The sequence below is a fragment of the Saccopteryx bilineata genome, chromosome 6, assembly GCF_036850765.1.
Source record: "Saccopteryx bilineata isolate mSacBil1 chromosome 6, mSacBil1_pri_phased_curated, whole genome shotgun sequence".
Taxonomy (NCBI): domain Eukaryota; kingdom Metazoa; phylum Chordata; class Mammalia; order Chiroptera; family Emballonuridae; genus Saccopteryx; species Saccopteryx bilineata.
This window is the reverse complement of record NC_089495.1, coordinates 194,836,423-194,858,315: the sequence shown is the minus strand read 5'-3', so window position 1 is coordinate 194,858,315 and position 21,893 is coordinate 194,836,423. Positions and strand designations below refer to the sequence as shown.

Sequence of the window (21,893 nt, the reverse complement as noted above, 5' to 3'; positions counted from 1 at the left end):
TAGTTTTTTGAAAGTAATATGACTCAAATAGCAAAACAAAAGTCATAGACCTATTTTTCTTTTCACTATTGGGTGAAAATTCTAAATAAACAATTTGCTAAAAGAACCAACTGTATTAAAACAAGTATATCCTGTTGCCTGACCTGTGGTGGCGCAGTGGATAAAGCGTCAACCTGGAAATGCTGAGGTCGCCGGTTCAAAACCCTGGGCTTGCCTGGTCAAGGCACATATGGGAGTTGATGCTTCCAGCTCCTCCCCCCTTCTCTCTCTCTGTCTCTCCTCTCTCTCTCTCTCTCTCTCTCTCTCTCTCTCTCTCTGTCTCTCCCTCGCCTCTCTAAAATGAATTAAAAAAATTATTATTATTATTATTATTTTTTGCATTTTTCTGAAGCTGGAAACAGGGAGAGACAGTCAGACAGACTCCCGCATGCACCCGACCGGGATCCACCCAGCACGCCCACCATGGGGCGACGCTCTGCCCACCAGGGGGCGATGCTCTGCCCATCCTGGGTGTTGCCATGTTGCGACCAGAGCCACTCTAGCGCCTGGGGCAGAGGCCACAGAGCTATCCCCAGTGCCCGGGCCATCTTTGCTCCAATGGAGCCTTGGCTGCAGGAGGGGAAGAGAGAGACAGAGAGGAAGGCGTGGCGGAGGGGTGGAGAAGCAAATGGGCGCTTCTCCTATGTGCCCTGGCCGGGAATCGAACCCGGGTCCTCCGCACACTAGTCCGACGCTCTACCGCTGAGCCAACCGGCCAGGGCCTAAAAAAATTATTAAAAAAACAAAAACAAAACAAGTATATCCTCAGTATGATTAAGGTAATTTCAGGAATGCAAGGGTAATTCAACACATAAACATTTAATAATATAAGTTATTATACCAACAAATTGGAAGAGAAAAATCATTATGTGATTAGATGCCTACAAGATATTTGCTAAAATTCAGCAGTAATATCCAATAGCAGCTGCAAATGGATGAAAAAAAATATGAATGATCAAATCTGCTTATCCAAACCCAACAACAAATGTATTTTATACAGCAGAAGACACTGACTTTGAAATAAAAAAAACTATATGGGGTATACACCATTGCCTTTTTTTTTTTCATTATTTCGGAGATTCTGTATACTATAAGATGAGACAACTAAGTAAATCATGTAATGGGGAAAAATTAGAGTCAAATTTATCATTATTTTCAGATGATATAATTATATATAAAATCAGGATAGCCTCATGAAATATAGTTACACTTAATAAGACAATTCAGCAAAGTCATTGGATACAAGACAAAATTGACGGCTTTTTATCGTGGTATTCACAATTAATTATTTTAATAAAAATATTTTTGACTTCTTCTCAAGTACGCAGGGTCCAGGCACATCAGTCCACATCGTGAGCAGCACTTCTCCAACACTGGGCAATCTTCATCTCTCTGGCACTTGGGCTTAGCGATCTTTAGACACGTTGGGGGTGTGTGTGGGCAGAAACCTGGTTTGACTTTATGGGGATAAAACAAGATGCTTGACCTCGAAATAATTGATCATAGTTTAAGACAAATTTGGGGAATCTTGGGAACACTAAACAGGATTTTCTTCTGAATAAGCCTCTTTCCGAATAAAGGAGGCAGAGTACCAACTCTCTATAGCTAATAATTTGAGGGGCATCAAAAAGACTTATCATCTCTGATTTATGAATTCTGAAAGTATTTCTGCATGTCCCTACAGAATTAATGGATTTGGGCTATCTAATCCCAGAGTACCAGAGGTAGAAGGAGTGGAGTACCAGACATTTTCCAGAACTTTCTTGTTTTATAAACTATAAAAGTTGAGCACCCTGTAGGGGAAAGTGAGTTGCTTAAGGCCACACAGAAAAACAGTAGAAAAATTGAAGTCAGTTGGAAAGTCTTGACTCCTTCCATTACACCATGCTGTACCTTTAAACACTGACAATCTCTAGGACAAGATCAGACTATCTCAGTGGGAATGAGCACTAGCCTTGGAGGCTGGAGAGTTCATTTCTACCCCAACAGCATTTTGTTATCAATCATTTCCCCAGCACACCTTACAGAAAATGGATGTGTTGCACACGCTCTGAAGTTCTGTGTGGACATAAGGGCTTATTAGGAATATACTGAATGGTTTTATATATATGAGTAAGTGCATACTGTCACCTGTCACCTTGTAGAGCATTGAGGAATGAGATTCAGAATAAATTTTCATGGGAAAAAATGGGAAGTGACATCATGCATGATTGGATTTGAAGAATACCATTGTGGTCTCCCAAGATTAGAAGGACAACATGAGAGCATTGGTTGGACATTAAAAGGGTAAAGGTTCCCAAGACACCTCTAACGTCAACCTAAGACACAGCATGGCATCCTCAGCCCAATAGACTTCGGGAGATATGTTCCAGTCCTCACCTGCCCAGAGCGGGGAGCAATCAAAGCCACACTTGGATTTACAACATTTGTCAGAACCAGGACAATCATTGTCACTCTTGCATGAACCCGAACATTTCACGTGACTCTCAGAAGGGAAGAGTGGGCATCGTCCTTTCTTGACTAAAACAAGAGCAGATATGAGCTCCTTCAAACCCCACCCCATCCCACCACCCTTCCAACAGCTTTTTCTTCTCTTCAAAACAAGTATCTCTGACTTGGTTTCTTCTGCCCGCCTCTAGTGAGCTGTGGAGGCATAAAATGCCCCACATTTCATGGGGTGTAGTAGAAAGAGAGCTAGAATTGGTGTGCGATGTCCCAAGGCAAAGTTCTAGTCCTGCCCTTAATGAGTGACTTCAGTTTCCTTCTCTATAAAAATAAGAGTAATTATGTGAAATCTACACAAAGACATGTCAGCCATTTTCAGGGGATTTGGTTTTCCTTTGAATGAAGAGTCACAAGATCTAACTCACATTTTTGAAAGGCTCATTGTGGCTACTGTGTTGATAATAGATTGTAAGAAGGAAAGGATGGAAGCAGGGAGACTTGTGAGGAGGATGTTCTCATAATCCAGGTGGGAAGGTGACGGCTCAAATCAGGGTGGCAGCTATGGAGGTGGGAAGGAGCAGTCGTAGTCTGGGTCTATTTTCCTAACTTAGTGGGTATTCATTTAGAAATAGAAGTATCAATGGTATTTAGAAGTTTCTTTGGTTTTTAACCAAGATAGGGAGATCTACAGATATAGCAGGTGTGAGATAGGAGAGCTAAGATAAACTTTACCCTGTCCCACTGTGAATCCTTGGACAACTAACTACTCCTCTGGCTCCATTTCCACATCTGTAAACTGGTGGTGATGGGACATTTTCCAGCCTGGCTCCCAGAATATGAGGTCAAAATGCTAACGCTGCCTGGTAAGTCACACAGTGCTGCATTTTGAAGATCATGGTCACCATCTCAGTTGTTACCGCTGACTGAGCCCACACCACTGGACAGCCTCCAGATCAAATCTCTGACTGTGTCCTTGGTCACATACAATCCCACCAACAACTCACTGGGGTCTTTGCTATTATTCCAGTATTACAGGGAAGAGAAATGAAATTCAAAGAGGTGAAGAAATTTGCAGTAAGTGGGAAAAGTAGGATTTTAATCCAGGGCATTTGACTTCTAAACTCTGTAGGACCCTGTCTCCTAACATCACTGGTGATGGTCATTATCCTAAGGAATGAATCCACACCCTCACCTTCACCCAGCCCTACTCTTCCTTTACTCCATGCTCTACCCTACAACACGGATTCCAGAGCTGACCTGTCTATGCTTCAATCTTGAGTGAGAATTCAGGTAATACTCAGTTGGTCAATGCAGTGAGGGCACACCTGTTTCCAAGCGGTAGACCTGGCTCTCGGGTCCTATTGGCCAAAGTTTATTAACACTTTATGTGTACTATCTCATATTTAAGCTCAATGCCGTTAGGTAAATACTATTATCATCTCCATTTTATAGACAAGGAAACAAATTCAAAAAGGCAGGCAACTGACCCAAGACTACCCAGCCAGTGAATGACAGAGCTAAGACTTGAACCAAGGCAGTTGAGCCTCAAAGTCTGAGCCTATAATAGAACTATGATAGAATGGGGATTCTATTTCTAGTTAGACTAAACTCTCAGTCTACGGCCATACCACCCTGAACGCGCCCGATCTCGTCTGATCTCGGAAGCTAAGCAGGGTCGGGCCTGGTTAGTACTTGGATGGGAGACTAAACTCTCAGATTACCAACGATATGAGGCCTACCAGTTGATGAACAAGCCTTCATGCAGTCTTCCATGCTGAGAAAGTTGTTAGCATTCCCACCGCAGCCTCCATACTTAAAGGGTTTGCATAAAAGATTTCTTAAGTCAAAATGCCAGCGCTCTACATCATTCTTACAGTTTCCTGGATCTGCAGATAGCATGCAGGGTTCTGAGGGTAAGAAGCAAAGAGGAAAGAACATAAGGAAAGGGTCAGGCCCTCGGCTTTTGTATAGTTCATGGTGTTACCATTCAAGCCATAGAAAGAGCCAAGTCAATAAACGTTCTAGTCCTAGCTCTACAACAAATGCTCTGTGGTGAACAGCATCTCTGAGCAGCATTTCTGCCTTGTGAAGGACATTGTGAAGAGTACACGAGAATGTTTTGAAGCTGACCTTTCCACCGCTCTGAGTTTGGGAAGGGCAAGACTTGGTCAGCAACTATAGTCAAAATGCTTAAGACAGAGCCTAATGCATAAAAGGAGTAAAATACTGAGAAAGAAATAAAAAAGCAGCCCCTCATGACTGGAAATTTATCTGATGCCCACAGATAAGTCAAAGTCATGTTGTTCTTTCTGTTGGGCATAAAATCTCACTGGACATCCATATCAAACAAGGTCCGTCTGAGACCATGATAAAGTGACACCCCCCCCAAAAAAAAAATCACCGTGAAACTCAAAAAATACCAAACACCTATGAGTGATTTATGCTTCTCCACTGATTACAGCTCCATCTCTAGCCTGCCCTCTCTATAGATACAAGTCACTCCCACTCTCTGATGGCACCTAGTCTAGAGCAAACCCCCACTCCCTTCGACCCTCCTTGCAATTACCCAATCAAAGCTTCAATCCTATAGAAGATTCTTTCTGAAAGCTTTTTTTTTTCTTTGACAGAGACAGAGAGTCAGAGAGAGGGACAGATAGGGACAGACAGACAGGAAGGGAGAGAGATGAGAAGCATCAATTCTTCATTGCAGCTCCTTAGTTGTTCAGTGATTGCTTTTTCATATGTGCTTTGACTGGGGGGCTATAGCAGAGCGAGTGACCCTTTGCTCAAGCCAGCGTCCTTTGGGCTCAAGCCAGTGACCTTGTGCTTCAAATCAGTGACCTTTGGGCTCAAGCCAGTGACCATGGGGTCACGTCTGTGATCCCATGCTCAAGCCAGCGATCCCTTGCTCAAGCTGGTGAACCCGTGCTCAAGTCGGCGACCTCAGGAACCTGCATCCTCTGTGTCCTAGTCTGACATTCTGTCCACTGCGCCACCACCTGGTCAGGCTGAAAGCTTCTTATTGAGATACCTCATGTTGTCTGTGGTGAACACTGCAAGGAGTAATAAACCCAGTTCATTCAACTACAGGTGTGTTCCTTGGTGGCCTTTGGCCAAAGGACATTGACAATAAATATCTGTTGAATGATTCCATATAAAATACACAGTTCTCTATTATTAGACGCTCAATACTTTGGCTTACCAGAAAATGTCCTTGGAGGCCAAAGAGTCCAACAACCACCCCAGCCTCTAGGGTCACTGAGGTGTATCTTTACCACTGTGCAAACAATAGTCTCTTGACACATAGTGAGCAAGGATGGGATGGTTGGGAGTCTAATGAGAGAAGCAAAGCATGAACCCAGGCCTCTTTATCCTGCCATCCCAGAAAATTGCTCAGCCAGCTCTGGACCAAGCAGGAAGTAGGGTAGCGCCAAAGGCACCCCTGCCCTTCATCTTGGAAGCCACTACCTTCATAGGGATCCATGCACCTCTTCCTACAACCAAAAGAGCAGCACTTCATGAGCCCATCGCAGGTGAAATCCTCCTTGCACATGTCTGGCAGGTTAGCCCTGCAGGTGAGCCTCTCTTTGTGGCACTCTCCTGGTTTACCTGCAAGAGACACATGTCTGAATTTGCATCCCTTGCCAGTCAGAGCTCTACTACAGCACAGGTGAAGAGTGGAACACTCTCAGTTCTGTTCTCTGCCTTTAATCTCCAGTTCTTGCTCTGCTTCTTTTCTATGTAAGGACTGGGTCCGCCTCTCACCACTCTCAGCCTGTTTAGATAGATCTGAATCAGACGTGTGTGCCCCAGATTCTTCAGAACACCTATTTGTAAATATGTACGTCCCCCTATGTTCATCGCAGCATTGTTCACCCCGGCCACGACATGGAAATGGGTGCTCAGTGTACCCTTCGTGGCCCTAAGCTGAGCATCTCTACAGTGGAATGAACCAGAGAAGCATGATCTTTATAAATAATGCTGAGTCTTGGAATTACAGAAGTTTAGAATTATAGACACCATAATAATCATTCCCATCAACCTCCTAATATAATAGCTTTTTTTTTTTTATTAGGAGGTCAGATAGGATAATATAGTAAACTGGGAAACAGTCTGGAACTTATAATCCATGGCTCTCTCCAGAAGTTCCACCTCTCCCCTGAGGACTGACCACTGAGAATGACAATACTTTCCAAATATACGTCTTACTCCACATTCCACCCATAATGCACCCCCCCCCCCGCCCCGCCAAGGGCAGCCTAAAGCTAAGATCGGATGGCTCCTAATTTGGAGTGCACAGCAAAAGCATCCATGCATCGCTTAGCAAATATGGACCATGGAGTTAATCAGAATCTAGAAAGTGAGGCCTAGGGACCTTTCTTAGGTTCCTAGGTGACCCTGAAGCAGCCAGCTGGGCACCGTGATGCAGGCTACTATCTGGAAATGAGTGTTCTAGGTTTGGGCACAGCAACAGTAAAGCAAATGACACAGGGACACCTCCAAAGAGGTAAAGAGACATAAAGTGTGAAGATGATGAGGTCAGACTTCCCCTCTTCCTAGCGCTGACGCCAGCCTGTTCTGCCTGCTTCCTGTGTTAGGGGTCACTTGAGCCTGTGTTGGGGTTTCAGTCCTGGTAGCTCCTTACTTCACTGCTGGCTTGAACTCCCACTCAGCACCCTCCTGCTTCCCTGTCAGCTCTTTGCAGCCACTTACCTCATGTGTACTGTCTTCTCTGGGACACACACCCCGGGGCTTCCGCTGCCGTTTCTGGGGCCAGTCCCCAGAGTTCTGGTCTCAGCCCTCTGCTGTCATTACTTGGTACATACTTCCCAGGTGACCACATCCATTCCCGTGACAGTCCCAGCTGGGATGCCCTTCCCTTCCCCCGGACCTATTCTCTCTTCCAGGTTGAGACTTATATCCAACCACATGGGGGAAATAGCATTTGAGCATCTCATAAGCACCTCTGCAGCAACATGTATTAATATAAAAGTGAAACAGGGTGTCCCGTGCCTAAACAGCGCCTTCTATCTGTTCCCATCTTGACACTTGGCATCAATAATTCCCCTGAGATTCAGCCCTCCCTTCCATCAGCCTAGCATCCTGAAAGTCATGGAATTGGGTCAATTCAATCTAACTCTCTAACCCCATCTCTTCTCCATCTGACCTGCTGCAATCTGTCTCAACTACTCCAACAGCCTTCTCACTGGTCCTCTGCCCTCAGGCTCCTGTCTAGTGACTGATTAACTTGTAAAAATTAAACTTGGAAAAGATACATATTGGTAAAAGTTAGGGAAATAATTTGAGGGGAGCAGGTGAGGGAAGGATTCAAAGGGTCCAGGGTGGGTGAGTAGGGCATTCTCTGATGCCCCAGGCCACGTGGCTTCATCTAACATGACTCCAGGATGAGCGGCTACAGCGTCTCTGAACCCACTATGGACTCTCCTGCGTGGTGATGCACATGTCTGCTCCAGTGAGAGGTAGACAAGCAGCAGGAGAGCTACATTCTTCCAGCGGAAGGTGGAACTGTGGCAAGGAGGGGGCCTGTGTAGGGCGAGAAGAAGGGCAGGGGTCAGGCACAAGTAAGAGACACAAAGCACGTGCGGATGAACCTTAGAGATAATCCACCAGTCTCTCTTTGTTCACAGATGAGAAAACCGTGATGCATGACGGGGAAGGTGCTCGTCTCTGGTCACATGGCAAGTAGGTCAGGACCTTCATTCAGTTCTAGGACCCTCCCAATGGCCCCACACTCTTCCAGGGTACTGTACATTATCTACCCAGACACTCGCCCATAGTCTTGCTCTGGGTAAGAGGCCACACATGAATGATCACAGTGATTTGTCTGGAACAGTTGCAGGGCTGGTTTGCCCACAGGCACTCCGGGGTCAACCCCAGGCACTAGTGAGCACCACTGATGACAAGAAACAGATTTTTGGCCCTGGCCGGTTGGCTCAGTGGTAGAACATCAGCCTGGCGTGCAGGAGTCCCAGGTTCGATTCCCGGCCAGGGCACACAGGAGAAGCACCCATCTGCTTCTCCACCCTTCCCCCTCTCCTTCCTCTCTGTCTCTCTCTTCCCCTCCCGCAGCCGAGGCTCCATTGGAACAAAGATTGCCTGGGCGCTGAGGATGGCTCTGTGGCCTCTGCCTCAGGCGCTAGAATGGCTCTAGATGCAACAGAGTGACGCCCCAGATGGGCAGAGCATCGCCCCCTGGTGGGCATGCCGGGTGGATCCCGGTCGGGTGCATGCGGGAGTCTGTCTGACTGCCTCCCCGTTTCCAGCTTCAGAAAAATACAAAAAAAAAAAAAAAAAGAATATGAGTATTTATGCCTGACCAGGTGGTGGCGCAGTGGATAGAGCATCGGACTGGGATGCGGAAGGACCCAGGTTCAAGACCCCGAGGTCGCCAGCTTGAGCGTGGGCTCATCTGGCTTGAGCTCACCAGCTTAGATCCAAGGTCGCTGGCTCCAGCAGGGGGTTACTCAGTCTGCTGAAGGCCCGCGGTCAAGGCACATGTGAGAAAGCAATCAATGAACAACTAAGAAGTCGCAACGCACAACGAGAAACTGATGATTGATGCTTCTCATCTCTCTCCCTTCCTGTCTGTCTGTCCCTGTCTATCTCTGCCTCTGTAAAAAACAAACAAACAAACAAACAAAAAAACACAGATTTTCAGGAGAGCCTGAGCAGAGCATAGGGCAGTGGGTCTTAGTGTCCCAGGAGCAAAAAGATCCCAGATGACCTTGGGTTACCAAAAGGATCCTTCCTATTCCTTCTGGGGTTATCCAAGCTTAGACACATATGATACTTCCAGACAACCACATAAACATGTTCTTCCCCCACTCACTCTTCCTGGCCCTTAGGTATTTTTTTATTTTATGATGAGAAAAAGTGATAATGCCTCACTGGATTAGCTCTCCTGGAGTGAATGCATTTCAAAAACAGCAAGACAGGGAGAAAGGGAAGGAGGCAGAAAGAGAGAGGGAGAGAGAGAGAGAGAGAGAGAGAGAATGAACACATAATGTGTCTTTATGCCAACATGTGCATCTGTATCATTGGTGAAACTTCAGAAGCTTAAAAAGGGGTAGAATCTTTTTCAGATGTCCTAAACCATACGATGTAGCTGCCCAACAATAAACACCTGTAACAATGTATCCTTTTTTTCTTTTCAAAATTAGAATCCTGTATCCTCCTCAAATTTTTACAACAGTGCCTAGACTGTTCAGTAATGGGAATAATGGCCCATGACACAGTTATGTTGATTTTGATCCTGGCTTGGTCACTTATAGCTACACCTGTATCTTGGATCATCAGTTTCCTCATCCAGAAAATGGGAGTAATGCCACCTGGCAGCTTTGTTGTCATTGTGAGGATTAGATGAGATAGTGTGAAGATTATTCGTGAAGTGGTGTGGAATAGTCAAAACTTAGTGTTTAGACTTGGACTTGAGTTCACATCCTGGATCCCCCACTTACTGGCTCTGTGGTCTCAGCTCAGTCACTTATCTTCACTGAGCCTCAGTTTTTCATAAAGGAAATAGTAATAACACTGACTTCAACAATGTGAGAATTAGTTGAACTACTGTGTAAAGCATGTTGACTGATATATAATCAGTACTTAGTACATTTTAGTCAGTAAACAATATTGTGAATGCAAAAAAAAAATTGGTACCTATTACCTTTTTAGCTTTCGAGTTCCCTAGTCAAAGACTGTATATTGTAATTCCAGTTCCCCCAAGATTACCCAAAAAGTCCTATGATGCCTTAAATTTTTTTAATTAAAAAATTATTAATTTTATACAACACAATTTTATGTTTAAGACTCTCAACAAAATGGGTATAGAAGGAAAATATCTCAACATGATAAAGGCCATATATGATAAACCATCAGCCAACATCCTAATAAACGGCATAAAACTGAGGACTTTCTACCTTAAATCAGGAACAAGACAGGGTTGTCCACTCTCTCCACTCTTATTTAACGTGGTGCTAGAAGTTCTGGCCAGAGCAATCAGACAAGACAAAGAAATAAAAGGCATCCATATTGGAAAAGAAGAAGTAAAGGTATCACTTTTTGCTGATGATATGATCCTATACATCGAAAACCCGAAGGACTCCACAAAAAGATTATTAGAAACAATAAACCAATACAGTAAGGTCGCAGGATACAAAATTAACATACAAAAGTCCATAGCCTTTCTATATGCCAACAATGAAATATTAGAAAACGAACTCAAAAAAATAATCCCCTTCACGATTGCAACAAAAAAAATAAAATACCTAGGAATAAACATAACAAAGAACGTAAAGGACCTATATAATGAAAATTACAAAGCATTGTTAAGGAAAATCGAAAAAGATACAATGAGATGGAAAAATATTCCTTGTTCTTGGATAGGAAGAATAAATATAATCAAAATGGCCATATTACCCAAAGCAATATACAAATTTAATGCAATTCCCATCAAAATCCCTATGAGATTTTTTAAAGAAATGGAACAAAAAATCATCAGATTTATATGGAACTATAAAAAACCCCGAATAGCCAAAACAATCCTAAGGAAAAAGAATGAAGCTGGGGGCATTACAATACCTGACTTTAAACTATATTATAGGGCCACGATAATCAAAACAGCATGGTATTGGCAAAAAAATAGACACTCAGACCAATGGAACAGAATAGAAAGCCCAGAAATAAAACCACATATATATGGTCAAATAATCTTTGATAAAGGGGCCAACAACACACAATGGAGAAAAGAAAGCCTCTTCAACAAATGGTGTTGGGAAAACTGGAAAGCCACATGCAAAAGAATGAAACTCAACTACAGCCTGTCCCCGTGTACTAAAATTAATTCAAAATGGATCAAAGACCTAAATATAAGACCTGAAACAATAAAGTACATAGAAGAAGACATAGGTACTAAAATCATGGACCTGGGTTTTAAAGAACATTTTATGAACTTGACTCCAATGGCAAGAGAAGTGAAGGCAAAGATAAATGAATGGGACTACATCAGAATAAAAAGTTTTTGATCAGCAAGAGAAACTGATATCAAAATAAACAGACAGCCAACTAAATGGGAAATGATATTTTCAAACAACAGCTCAGATAAGGGCCTAATATCCAAAATTTACAAAGAACTCATAAAACTCAACAACAAACAAACAAACAATCCAATTAAAAAATGGGAAGAGGACATGAACAGACACTTCTCCCAGGAAGAGATACAAATGGCCAACAGATATATGAAAAGATGCTCAGCTTCATTAGTTATTAGAGAAATGCAAATCAAAACTACAATGAGATACCACCTCACTCCTGTTAGATTAGCTATTATCAACAAGACGGGTAATAGCAAATGTTGGAGAGGCTGTGGAGAAAAAGGAACCCTCATTCACTGTTGGTGGGAATGTAAAGTAGTACAACCATTATGGAGGAAAGTATGGTGGTTCCTCAAAAAACTGCAAATAGAACTACCTTATGACCCAGCAATCCCTCTACTGGGTATATACCCCAAAACCTCAGAAACATTGATACGTGAAGACACATGTAGCCCCATGTTCATTGCAGCACTGTTCACAGTGGCCAAGACATGGAAACAACCAAAAAGCCCTTCAATAGAAGACTGGATAAAGAAGATGTGGCACATATACACTATGGAATACTACTCAGCCATAAGAAATGATGACATCAGATCATTTACAGCAAAATGGTGGGATCTTGATAACATTATAAGGAGTGAAATAAGTAAATCAGAAAAAAACAAGAACTACATGATTCCATACATTGGTGGAACATAAAAATGAGACTAAGAGACATGGACAAGAGTGTGGTGGTTACCAAGGGTGGGGGGAGGGAGGGAGGACATGGGAGGGAGGGAGGGAGAGAGTTAGGGGGAGGGGGAGGGGCACAGAGAACTAGATAGAGGGTGACGGAGGACAATCTGACTTTGGGCGAGGGGTTTGCAACATAATTTAATGACAAAATAACCTAGACATGTTTTCTTTGAATATATGTACCCTGATTTATTAATGTCATCCCATTACCATTAATAAAAATTTATTATAAAAAAAAATTATTAATTTTAGAGAGAATGGAAGAGGGAGAGAGAAACAGGAACATAGATCTGTTCCTGTATGTGCCCTGACTGGGAACTGAACCAACAACCTCTGTGTTCCAGGACAATGCTCTAACCAACCAAGCTATCTGGCCAGGGCACCTTAAATTCTTAAGATCAAGTCACCCTTTTGGTTTGGAATTTTACCCCTTAACCTAGTAACACATACTAACTCAGTCTTAAGACTTGGTTGATCAGATTTGCCTGTAGACAGTAGGAAGCAGAGCTCCTAAGGTTGAGGTTGAGGGATAGACCTACATTAGTAGGATTTCCAAATATAACGTAGGAGGCCTAGTTCTAATTTTTGGTATAATTATATCTCATGCAATATAAAGACCATAGCAATACTAAAAAGTTATTTGTTGTTTTATCTGACATTCAAATGTAATTTATCATCCTATAATTTCTTTTTCAAAGCTATATGGTAGTTATTTTTAATATGACTACTTATAATATGCTACGATAATGTATTTGAGATTCTTTTATGTTGTTCTATATTGTTTGTATCTCTTTATTGCTGAGTTGTCATCCATTGTATGGATGTACCAGAGGTTGTTTATCCATTCACTAGATAGTGGACATTTGGATTGTTTCCAGTTGTTTGCAATTATGAATAAGTCCCCTACAAACATTTGCATACAGGTTTTTTGTTGTTGTTGTTTTGTATTTTTCTGAAATGAGAAACAGGGAGGCAGAAAGACAAGGATACACTCGACAGGGATCCACCCGGCATGCCCACTAGGGGGTGATGCTTGGCCCATCTTCTGGTGCCTGAGGTGGAGGCCATGGAGCCATCCTCAGCACCAGGGGCCAACTTTGCTTCAGGAGAGTCTTGGCTGTGGGAAGGGAAGAGAGATACAGGAAACGAGGAGGGGGAAGGGTGGAGAAGCAGATGGACTCTTCTTCTCTGTGTCCTGGCCGGGAATCGGACTTCCACACACCTGGCCAATGCTCTACCACTGAGCCAACTGGCCAGGGCCACATACAGGTTTTTTTATATAAACAAAAATTGTCATTTCTCTTAGGTGGATACCAGGCAGTAGGACTCTTTGGTTATATAATAGGCATGTGTAAGAAACTGTCAACTGCCTGACCAGGCAGTGGCACAGTGGACAGAGCGTTGGACTAGGATGTGGAAGACCCAGGTTCGAGACCCTGAGGTAGCCAGCTTGAGTGCGGGCTCATCTGGCTTGAGCAAAAAGCTCACCAGCTTGAGCCCCAGGTCACTGGCTCAAGCAAGAGGTTACTCGGTCTGCTGAAGCCCCACGGTCAAGGCACGTATGAGAGAGCAATCAATGAACAACTAAGGTGTCGCAACAAAAAACTGATGATTGATGCTTCTCATCTCCCTTCGTTCCTGTCTATCCCTCTCTCTGACTGTCCCTGTAAAAAAAAACAAACAAAAAACAAAAAAGAAACTGTCAACTGTTTTCCGAAGTGGCTGTATCATTTTGCATGTCTACTGGTACTGTATGAGAGTTCCACTTGCTACCCCTACTTGCTAGCACTTAATATTGTAAATGGTTTTATTTTAGTCATTCTAATAGATGTGTAATAGTAAGATTACAAGATATTTTAGGAAATTGATTAGCTTGAATTTCTGAGACCCTAAGAATCTAAATCACTTAGAATGATGGTGGGGAATGTTTCCTATTTCCCAACCTTCCCTAGGACATTGTTTCAAACCCTATGGGCTCCTTGGTTCCTGAGGCAGGCTGGTCAGGAGATTCTCCAGAACCCCATCATTGAACCTACCTCTTTCCCCATGTGGCAGAGCTGGCTCTTTGCAGTAAATCGAGGAGCATTTTTCAATGGAAAGATTTTCAGCTGTCCAGGGGCTGGGGAAACAGAATGAATTTCCAGGTTACAACCATTGAAAACTACAGGGAAACCCCATCATGACCCCCTACAGCACCCCAACTGGGAACATACTCTGCCTCAGGGTCTTGTTTTGTTTCCATGCAAGAAAGCTCCTTGTTCACATCTTTCTCATCCCGATGGCTTGATGTGTCCTGCTGCATGGCTACTCAACTGTGAATGTGCCTTTAGCCTCAGTCACTGGGCAGGAGATGCTGAGGAGGATAATTAGCTATGTAGGTCTCTTAATACACCTTGCCTTTACCTCAGGCAGAGTAATTAGATGCCTCCTTCAAAAACATGACCTTCTGAGTAACTCCTACTCGGTGATCTACATTCTGATACTGAGGAAAGTCAGTCTCTAGGTGTGGAGTGCAGAGTATGCTCTAGCTCCATGCTGTCTTATTTAAATGCCTTGCATCTTTCTAATATTTTCTCTCTTTGACTTGTCTATAACTGAGAAAGCTGTTGAGGGCTCTTCACATAGCCATGGATTGCTCAGTTTATGCCTGTAAGTCCATTAGTGATTGTTTAATATATCCTGATTCTATTGATTTAGGTATGAATGAATTCCTGGTGAGTTAAATTTTTTTTATCATTATATAATGATCAAATATGCCAAGCACTGGAACAGCCAGCAACAAAGAAAAGAGAAGGTGCCCTCCTACAGGAGGCATTGCTCTGTGAGTTTGAAAAAAGCACAGAATTGAAGCTTTTTCTTCTCTAGGAAGGAGGGAAAGAAATAAAAGGGGTCCAGTCCCAGCTTTATGGTGTGTTCCCTGAGGAGCTGGTCTCCATCTTGCTTTATGTCAAGTACTACTGACCAGAGAAGCTCTCTCTCAATCAAACCAGTTCCTAAAGGCTGGGAGAGGTAGCTGCTTCTTCAAACAGAGGCAAGAAAGCAAAATTACAGGAACCTGAAGAATCAGGAAAACATGACACATTAAAGGAAGAAAACAAATCTTCACTTAACAAACCAAAAGAAATAGAAATCTGTGAATTGCCTAATAAAAAATTCAAAACAATTGTTTTTTAAAGCTCAGTTATAAGGGAACAGATTGACAACCAAATGACATTTTTAAAAAGTGATATATGAACAAAGCAATAATATTAACAAAGAAATAGAAGTGATAAAAAATATTGCAGATGAAGAATACAATAAGTGAACTGAGAAATTTACTAAAAGGGCTCAAACACAGGCTTGTTCAAGCAAGAGAAAAAAATCAGTGGACTTAAAGACAGGTCATTTAAAATTTTCAGATAAAAGCTGAGTTTGGCAGTACATTTAAAGGATCATATGCCATGACCAAGTGAAGTTTATCCCCAGGATATAAGAATGGCTCAACATCTACAAATCAATCAGTTTGTAGACCACATTAACAGAATAAAGAATAAAAATCATAGGACCATCTCAATAGATGCAGAAAAAGAATGGATAAAATTCATCTTTTTATGATAAAACTCTGTACAATAAAGGCCGTATATGACAAGTCCACAGTTAATATAATACCTAGTTAATATCACACTGAAAGCTTTTCCTCTAAGATACGGAACAAAACAAAGATGCCCACTCTTGCCACTTCTAATCAATACAGTATTGGAAGTCCTAGCCAGAAAATTACACAGAAAAGGAAATAAAAAGCATCCAAATTGGAAAGGAAGAAGTTAAATCGTGTTTGCAGATGACATGATAACATATATATAGAAAATCCTAAAGGCCCCAACAAAAAACCTAAGAAAAAAATTCAGTAAAGTGGCAAAACACAAAATCAACAAACAAGAAATCAGTTCTGTTTCTATACACTAACAACAAACTAAGAATGAAATGATTTGTAATAGCATCAAAATCAATAAAGTACTTAGGAATAAATTTAACCAAGGAGACAAAAAAGTTGTACACTGAAAACTATAAAACAGTGATGAAAGAAGACACACAAAAATGGAATGGTGCCTCCTATTCTAGATTGGAAGAGTTGATATTGTTTAAATGTCCATGCTACCCAAAGTGATCTACAGATTCAGTGCAATACCTATCAAAATTCCAAAGACATGCCTCACAGAAATAGAAAAAAAAAATTGTAAAATTCATCTGAAGCCATACAAGATCCCAAAATCCAAAGCAATTTTTTGGCAAAAATAACAAAGCCAGAAGCATCACATGTCCTGCTTTCAAAATATATTACAAAGCTAAAGTAATCAAAACAGTACCATGTTGACATAAAAACAAACATGTAGCCCAATGAAACACAATAGAGAGGCCAGAAATAGATCCACATATTTACAGTAAACTGATCTTTGACAAGGGTGCCAAGAACACGCAAGGTGAACAACCCTTGTTCGTTTAAAGTATAATCTCTTCAGTAAATAGCTTTGGGAAAACTAGATATCCTGTTCAGAAGAATAAAATTAGGCCCTTATCTCACAACATATGCAAAAATCAACTCAACACCCGCCACATAATGTAATACCTGAAACTGTAAAACTACTAGTAGAAAACATAGAGAAAAATGCTTCTTGGCATTGGTTGGGGCAATAAATTTTTTTGGATATGACCCCACAAGCCCAGGCAACAAAAGCAACAATAGAAAAACTCAAAACCTTCTGCAAAGCAAAGAAAACAAGCAATAGAGTGAAGAGACAACCCACAGAATGGAATACAATGTTTATAAACCACATATCTGATAAGGTGTTAATATCCAAAATGTATAAGGAACTCAAACAACACAATAGCCAGAAAACAAATAACCCAATTAATAAATGGGCAAAGCACTAGATATCTCTAAAAGAACATTTACAAATGGCCAACAGGTACATGAAAAAGTGCTCACTATCACTAATCACACCTGTTAGAATGGCTATTATCAAAAAAAAAAAATAATAACAAGGATGTGGAGAAAAGGGTACACTTTTATGCTCTTTGTGGGAATATAAACAATGTAGCCATTATGGGAAATAGTCTGAAGGTTCCTCAAAAAATTAAAAATAGCTTTTTCTCTCCGCCATCATGGTGAGTGCGGTTGTTTCTTCCTCGCCATGTCTTCTCACAAGACTTTCAGGATCAAGAGGTTCCTGGCCAAAAAACAAAAGCAGAATCGGCCCATTCCCCAATGGATTCGGATGAAAACTGGTAATAAAATCAGGTACAACTCTAAGAGGAGGCACTGGAGGAGAACCAAACTGGGTCTGTAAGGAACCACACATGAGATGACTCACATTTATGCTGTGTTCACGTTGCCTACACCTCATAAATCACTGGAAAGAGCACTGCTGTCGGACAGTTGGCTATTTTAATTGGGAGATTGTTGGGGAAATGAGTTTTCTCTATGATAATTTTTTTTTTTTTGCAATAGGATCTGGATCAGTAATAAATGTGAGACCTTTTAAAAAAAAAATTAAAAATAGACCTACCATTTGATCAGGCAATCCCATTTCTGGGTGTATATCCAAAGGAACTAAAATCAGTATCTTGAAGAGATATCTGCACTCCCATATAGCATTATTCACAATAGCAAAGAGGTAGAAACAACCTGTGTCCATCAATGAATAAATGGCTAGAGAAAATGTGATTTGCATGTAATTATTATTCAGCCTTTAAAAAATCCCATTATCTGTGACAACATAGATGATCCTGGAGTATATTATGTTAAGGGAAATAAGTCAGACACAGAAAGACAAATCCTGCATGATCTCACTTACAGGTGGAATCTTAAAAAGTTGAAGCTGAGAATCAAATGGTGGTTGCCAGAGACTGAGATGGGAGAGATAGGGAGATGCTGGTCAAAGGATAAAAGTAAGATGAGTAAGTTCTGGGGAGATAGTGAAACAAACTCCCGCATGCGCCCCCACCAGTATCCACTCGGCAGCCCTCATCTGGGGCTGATGCTCCAATCAACCAAGCCACTGGCTGTGGGAGGAGAAGAGAGAGAGAAGGGGGAGAGGAACGGGCAGATAGATGGTCACTTCTCTTGTATGCCCTGACCAGGGACCGAGCCTGCAGCATCGCCAGGCCAACACTCAATCCACTGAGCCAACCCCCCAGGGCCTATACTTGAAACTTTCTAAGAAAGTCTTGCATGCTGTCATCACAGTAAAAAAGGGGACTATGTGAGACGATGGGTATGTTAATTAGCTTGATTGTGGTAATCATTTCACAATATATACCTATATGAAAACGTTACAATTTTTATTTGTCAACCATAACTCATTAAAGCTGGTTAAAATTTTTAAATTTCTTTTAAAAGTTCCACTGGGTATTCAGAACTATTAACAGTTCTTTTCTGCCAGCACTTGGAAATGATCTTTCTGCTCTCTTTCGGCTTCTGTGGCTCCTCTTAGTCAAATGATTTCTTTTCTTTTTGTTTGTTTTTTACTTCAGTTACGCAGTTCATTTCTAGGTGTTCTGGTTGGCATGTTTTCAACATTCTGGGCATTTTCATGTTCTCTTTAACCTCAGTCATGCTGTTGTTGCAGTCTTTTCCTTTCTTTCCTTTTACTTTCTAAGATTTTTATTTTGTATTCTGTATGCAGTAATTCTGATATCTGAGGTCTTTGTGGATCTCTGCCATTTCCCTTGACTTTTCTTCATCTTTTATTGTTTTCTTACATTGTGTGTCAATTTCTCTTCTTGCAAGCTTTTATATTTAATGGAAGCGTACCTCTAATGGCACTTGATCTGTGGAAGTCCTTGAAATCCTGTATTTAAGGGAGCATCTTCAAAATCCATTTATTTTACATAGTACCCTAACAACTCAGACTCTTTTTTTTTTCTTTTGTGACAGAGAGAGAGAGAGAGAGAGAGGAATAGATAGGGACAGACAGACAGGAAGGGAGAGAGATGAGAAGTATCAATTTTTTTGTTGTGGCACCTTAGTTGTTCTCTGATTGCTTTCTCATATGTGCCTTGACAGGGCGGGGGGGGGGGGCCTTGGCTACAGCAGACCGAATGATCCCTTGCTCAAGCCAGTGACCTTGGGCTCAAGCTGGTGAGCCTTGCTCAAACCAGATGAGCCCACGCTCAAGCTGGTGACCTCGGGGTTTGGAACCTGGGTCCTCTGTGTCCCAGTCCGACGCTCTATCCACTGCGCCACTGCCTGGTCAGGCAACTCAGACTATCCTGAATAACATTCCTCACTTCAGGTTTTTCAAACTCCACACACATGATAATTCCTGCTCCACTGTCATGTTAAGGAAACTAGCTTGTAATTATGAATTCTTAAAGAGGTCTTTTTCCCCACTCTATTCAGCAGATAAATAAAATGTAGTGTGTGTGTATGTGTGTGTGTGTGTGTGTGTATAAATATAGATATATATAATAGAGCACTAATTAGCCTTTTAAAAGAAGGAAATTCTATATATCCTACAACGTGGACAATCCTTAAAGACACTGTGCTAAGTTAAATAAACCAGCCACAAAAAATACTCTACCATATCTGTTTTCATAATACTCTGCTTCTATGAGGTTCCTACAGTAGTCAAATCCATAGAGACGGAAACTAGAATGGTTTCAGGGACTGAGGAGGGGGCCTGGGGAGTCATTGTTTAATGGGTGCAGAGTTCCAGTTTTGCAAGATGAAAAGAGTTCTGGAGACGGATGATGAAGTGGTTGCTCAACAATATGAATGTATCTATTTAATACAGCCGAACTGTGTATTTAAGAATAGCTAGGATGGTTAACTTTGTGTTATGTGCATTTTACCACAATTAAAAATAATAATAAAAAAAGAAAAGAGTTTTGATTTGATTTCTGCTTGGAGATGTAAAGAGCTGAATAAACCTCCCGAACTTACATGGACAAAAGGCTGGACAACTTGTCTTGAACTCACCAGAGTGCGGAGATCACAGGCAACCAGCCCATCCAGAATCTGGGGAGCCCAGGCACCTGCAGGGAGAGAGAAGCGCGAGCATCGATGACCCGCGGGCTGTGCAGCAGGCACCTGTAAGAAGAGCTCCGCGAGTGGCTGAGACTGGGCGTGCTCGGGCAGAAGAACACGAAGCCCTCGGGGCTGCAGATACAGGCGGAGTCCTTACCCTCTAGTACAGGGGTCCCCAAACTTTTTACACAGGGGGCCAGTTCACTGTCCCTCAGACCGTTGGAGGGCTGGACTATAAAAAAAACTATGAACAAATCTCTATGCACACTGCCCATATCTTATTTTAAAGTAAAAAAACAAAACGGGAACAAATACAATATTTACAATAAAGAACAAGTAAATTTAAATCAACAAACTGACCAGTATTTCAATGGGAACTATGCCCCTCTCACTGACCACCAATGAAAGAGGTGCCCCTTCCGGAAGTGCGGTGGGGGCCGGATAAATGGCCTCAGGGGGCTGCATGCAGCCTGCGGGCCATAGTTTGGGGACCTCTGCTCTAGTAGATGTTTTCTCTAGGAAGCCCACTGAGCACTTAGAGAAAAGCTAGTTAGAGGTCTGAAAAAGTCTCCCTGTAGTGCAGAACTGGGGAGGCGAGAGTAGGCAGCAAGCTCTAGGAAGGGGAAGAAATTACACCTGGAAGCTTTCCTTTCTTTCCCACCGACAAAGTTTTAATCTTGGAGAGAGGAGCACCGCTATTGCCTTGTGGGTACAAAAAAATTTTCTTTGCAGCTGGGGAGGGGCAGAAATACTTGCCAGATTCAGAACTTTGTTCCTGGGGGTCCTGGGAAGGGCAGGATTGCTAAAACAACATCCCTGAGACCCAGGGGCATAGTGTCACCCTAAGACTAAGAATCAGAACAGAGGATGAGCCCCAACCCCCACCACTCCTCCGACCCACCAGGCTGGGAACGCTCAGTGACAAGTAACTTGCCAGAGCCAGGCCGTTCTCAGAGAACACAAAGCTGGTGGAGCAGATATCTGGAAAAAGACCATCTGGCAGACCCAGCTCCACCCCCAACACAGGAATCTGTGTTCTGAAGATGGAATTTGAAGTCTGGTGCACCCGAGGTAACCACGGCAATAATTAACCAATAAACTGCCAACTCGGCTCTGAATTAGATTAACACAAACTTCTTCCACCCTGAAGACCTATTAGAAGGAAAGGCAAACCCATTTCCAAGGTTAAAAACTACATATTTCTAGGCTCTGCTTCCTTCTTTCTCCCACTACAAAAACTGGAAAGTAAGTAAGAGCAGGCAGATTGGGACAGAAGACTGGAATTCAAGCACCACATTACTGGAGATGAATTTACTGGGATTTGTTTCCATCTGGTATCCCTTGGCTAACTTGCAAATAAGCACTAGGGTGCAGATAGAGAGGGCTTCAGGAAAAAAACCCATGACTTTGGCTTGATGCAGGGAAAGGGAAACTTGTGGTGCTCAGAAAATATACGTAAAACCCCTGGTTTCTCTCTCTCTCTCTCTCTCTCTCTCTCTCTCTATCTCTCTCTCTTCTGTGTTCTATGGTAGTGATGGCAACAGCTGGTATGGGTTTGG

General features: G+C 42.3%; 2 protein-coding genes across 3 annotated transcripts; one reads left to right on the top strand and one right to left on the bottom strand.

Annotated features, from left to right (window-relative positions):
- Positions 1–1,125: 1,125 nt before the first annotated feature.
- Positions 1,126–20,343, bottom strand: WFDC8 (WAP four-disulfide core domain 8). Of its 2 annotated transcripts, none has more exons than XM_066237012.1 (7): positions 20,251–20,343; positions 14,363–14,445; positions 7,919–8,028; positions 5,953–6,093; positions 4,224–4,391; positions 2,419–2,559; positions 1,126–1,496 (listed from the first exon to the last, which is right to left on the bottom strand). In XM_066237012.1, exons 2-7 carry the CDS (start codon positions 14,410–14,412, stop codon positions 1,330–1,332), a joined length of 777 nt encoding a protein of 258 aa, XP_066093109.1. In that variant the 5' UTR covers positions 14,413–14,445; positions 20,251–20,343; the 3' UTR covers positions 1,126–1,329. The 2 variants fall into 2 exon arrangements, with proteins under 2 accessions (XP_066093109.1, XP_066093108.1); XM_066237011.1 differs by having other exon boundaries at positions 20,287–20,343.
- Positions 17,468–17,776, top strand: LOC136308118 (large ribosomal subunit protein eL39). The gene has a single exon (XM_066235290.1). It carries the CDS (start codon positions 17,498–17,500, stop codon positions 17,651–17,653), a length of 156 nt encoding a protein of 51 aa, XP_066091387.1. The 5' UTR covers positions 17,468–17,497; the 3' UTR covers positions 17,654–17,776.
- Positions 20,344–21,893: the final 1,550 nt, after the last annotated feature.

Excerpts from the sequence above, each read along its gene's own strand:
- WFDC8 (XM_066237012.1), bottom strand. The coding sequence starts at position 14,412 with ATGCTCCTCGATTTACTGCAAAGAGCCAGCTCTGCCACATGGGGAAAG. Across the intron at positions 6,094-7,918 it reads ACCACGCAGGAGAGTCCATA|GTAAACCAGGAGAGTGCCAC; the intron begins GTGGGTTCAGAG and ends TGTCTCTTGCAG. Across the intron at positions 1,497-2,418 it reads TTGCTCCCCGCTCTGGGCAG|TCAAACCAGGTTTCTGCCCA; the intron begins GTGAGGACTGGA and ends ATCCCCATAAAG.
- LOC136308118 (XM_066235290.1), top strand. The coding sequence starts at position 17,498 with ATGTCTTCTCACAAGACTTTCAGGATCAAGAGGTTCCTGGCCAAAAAA.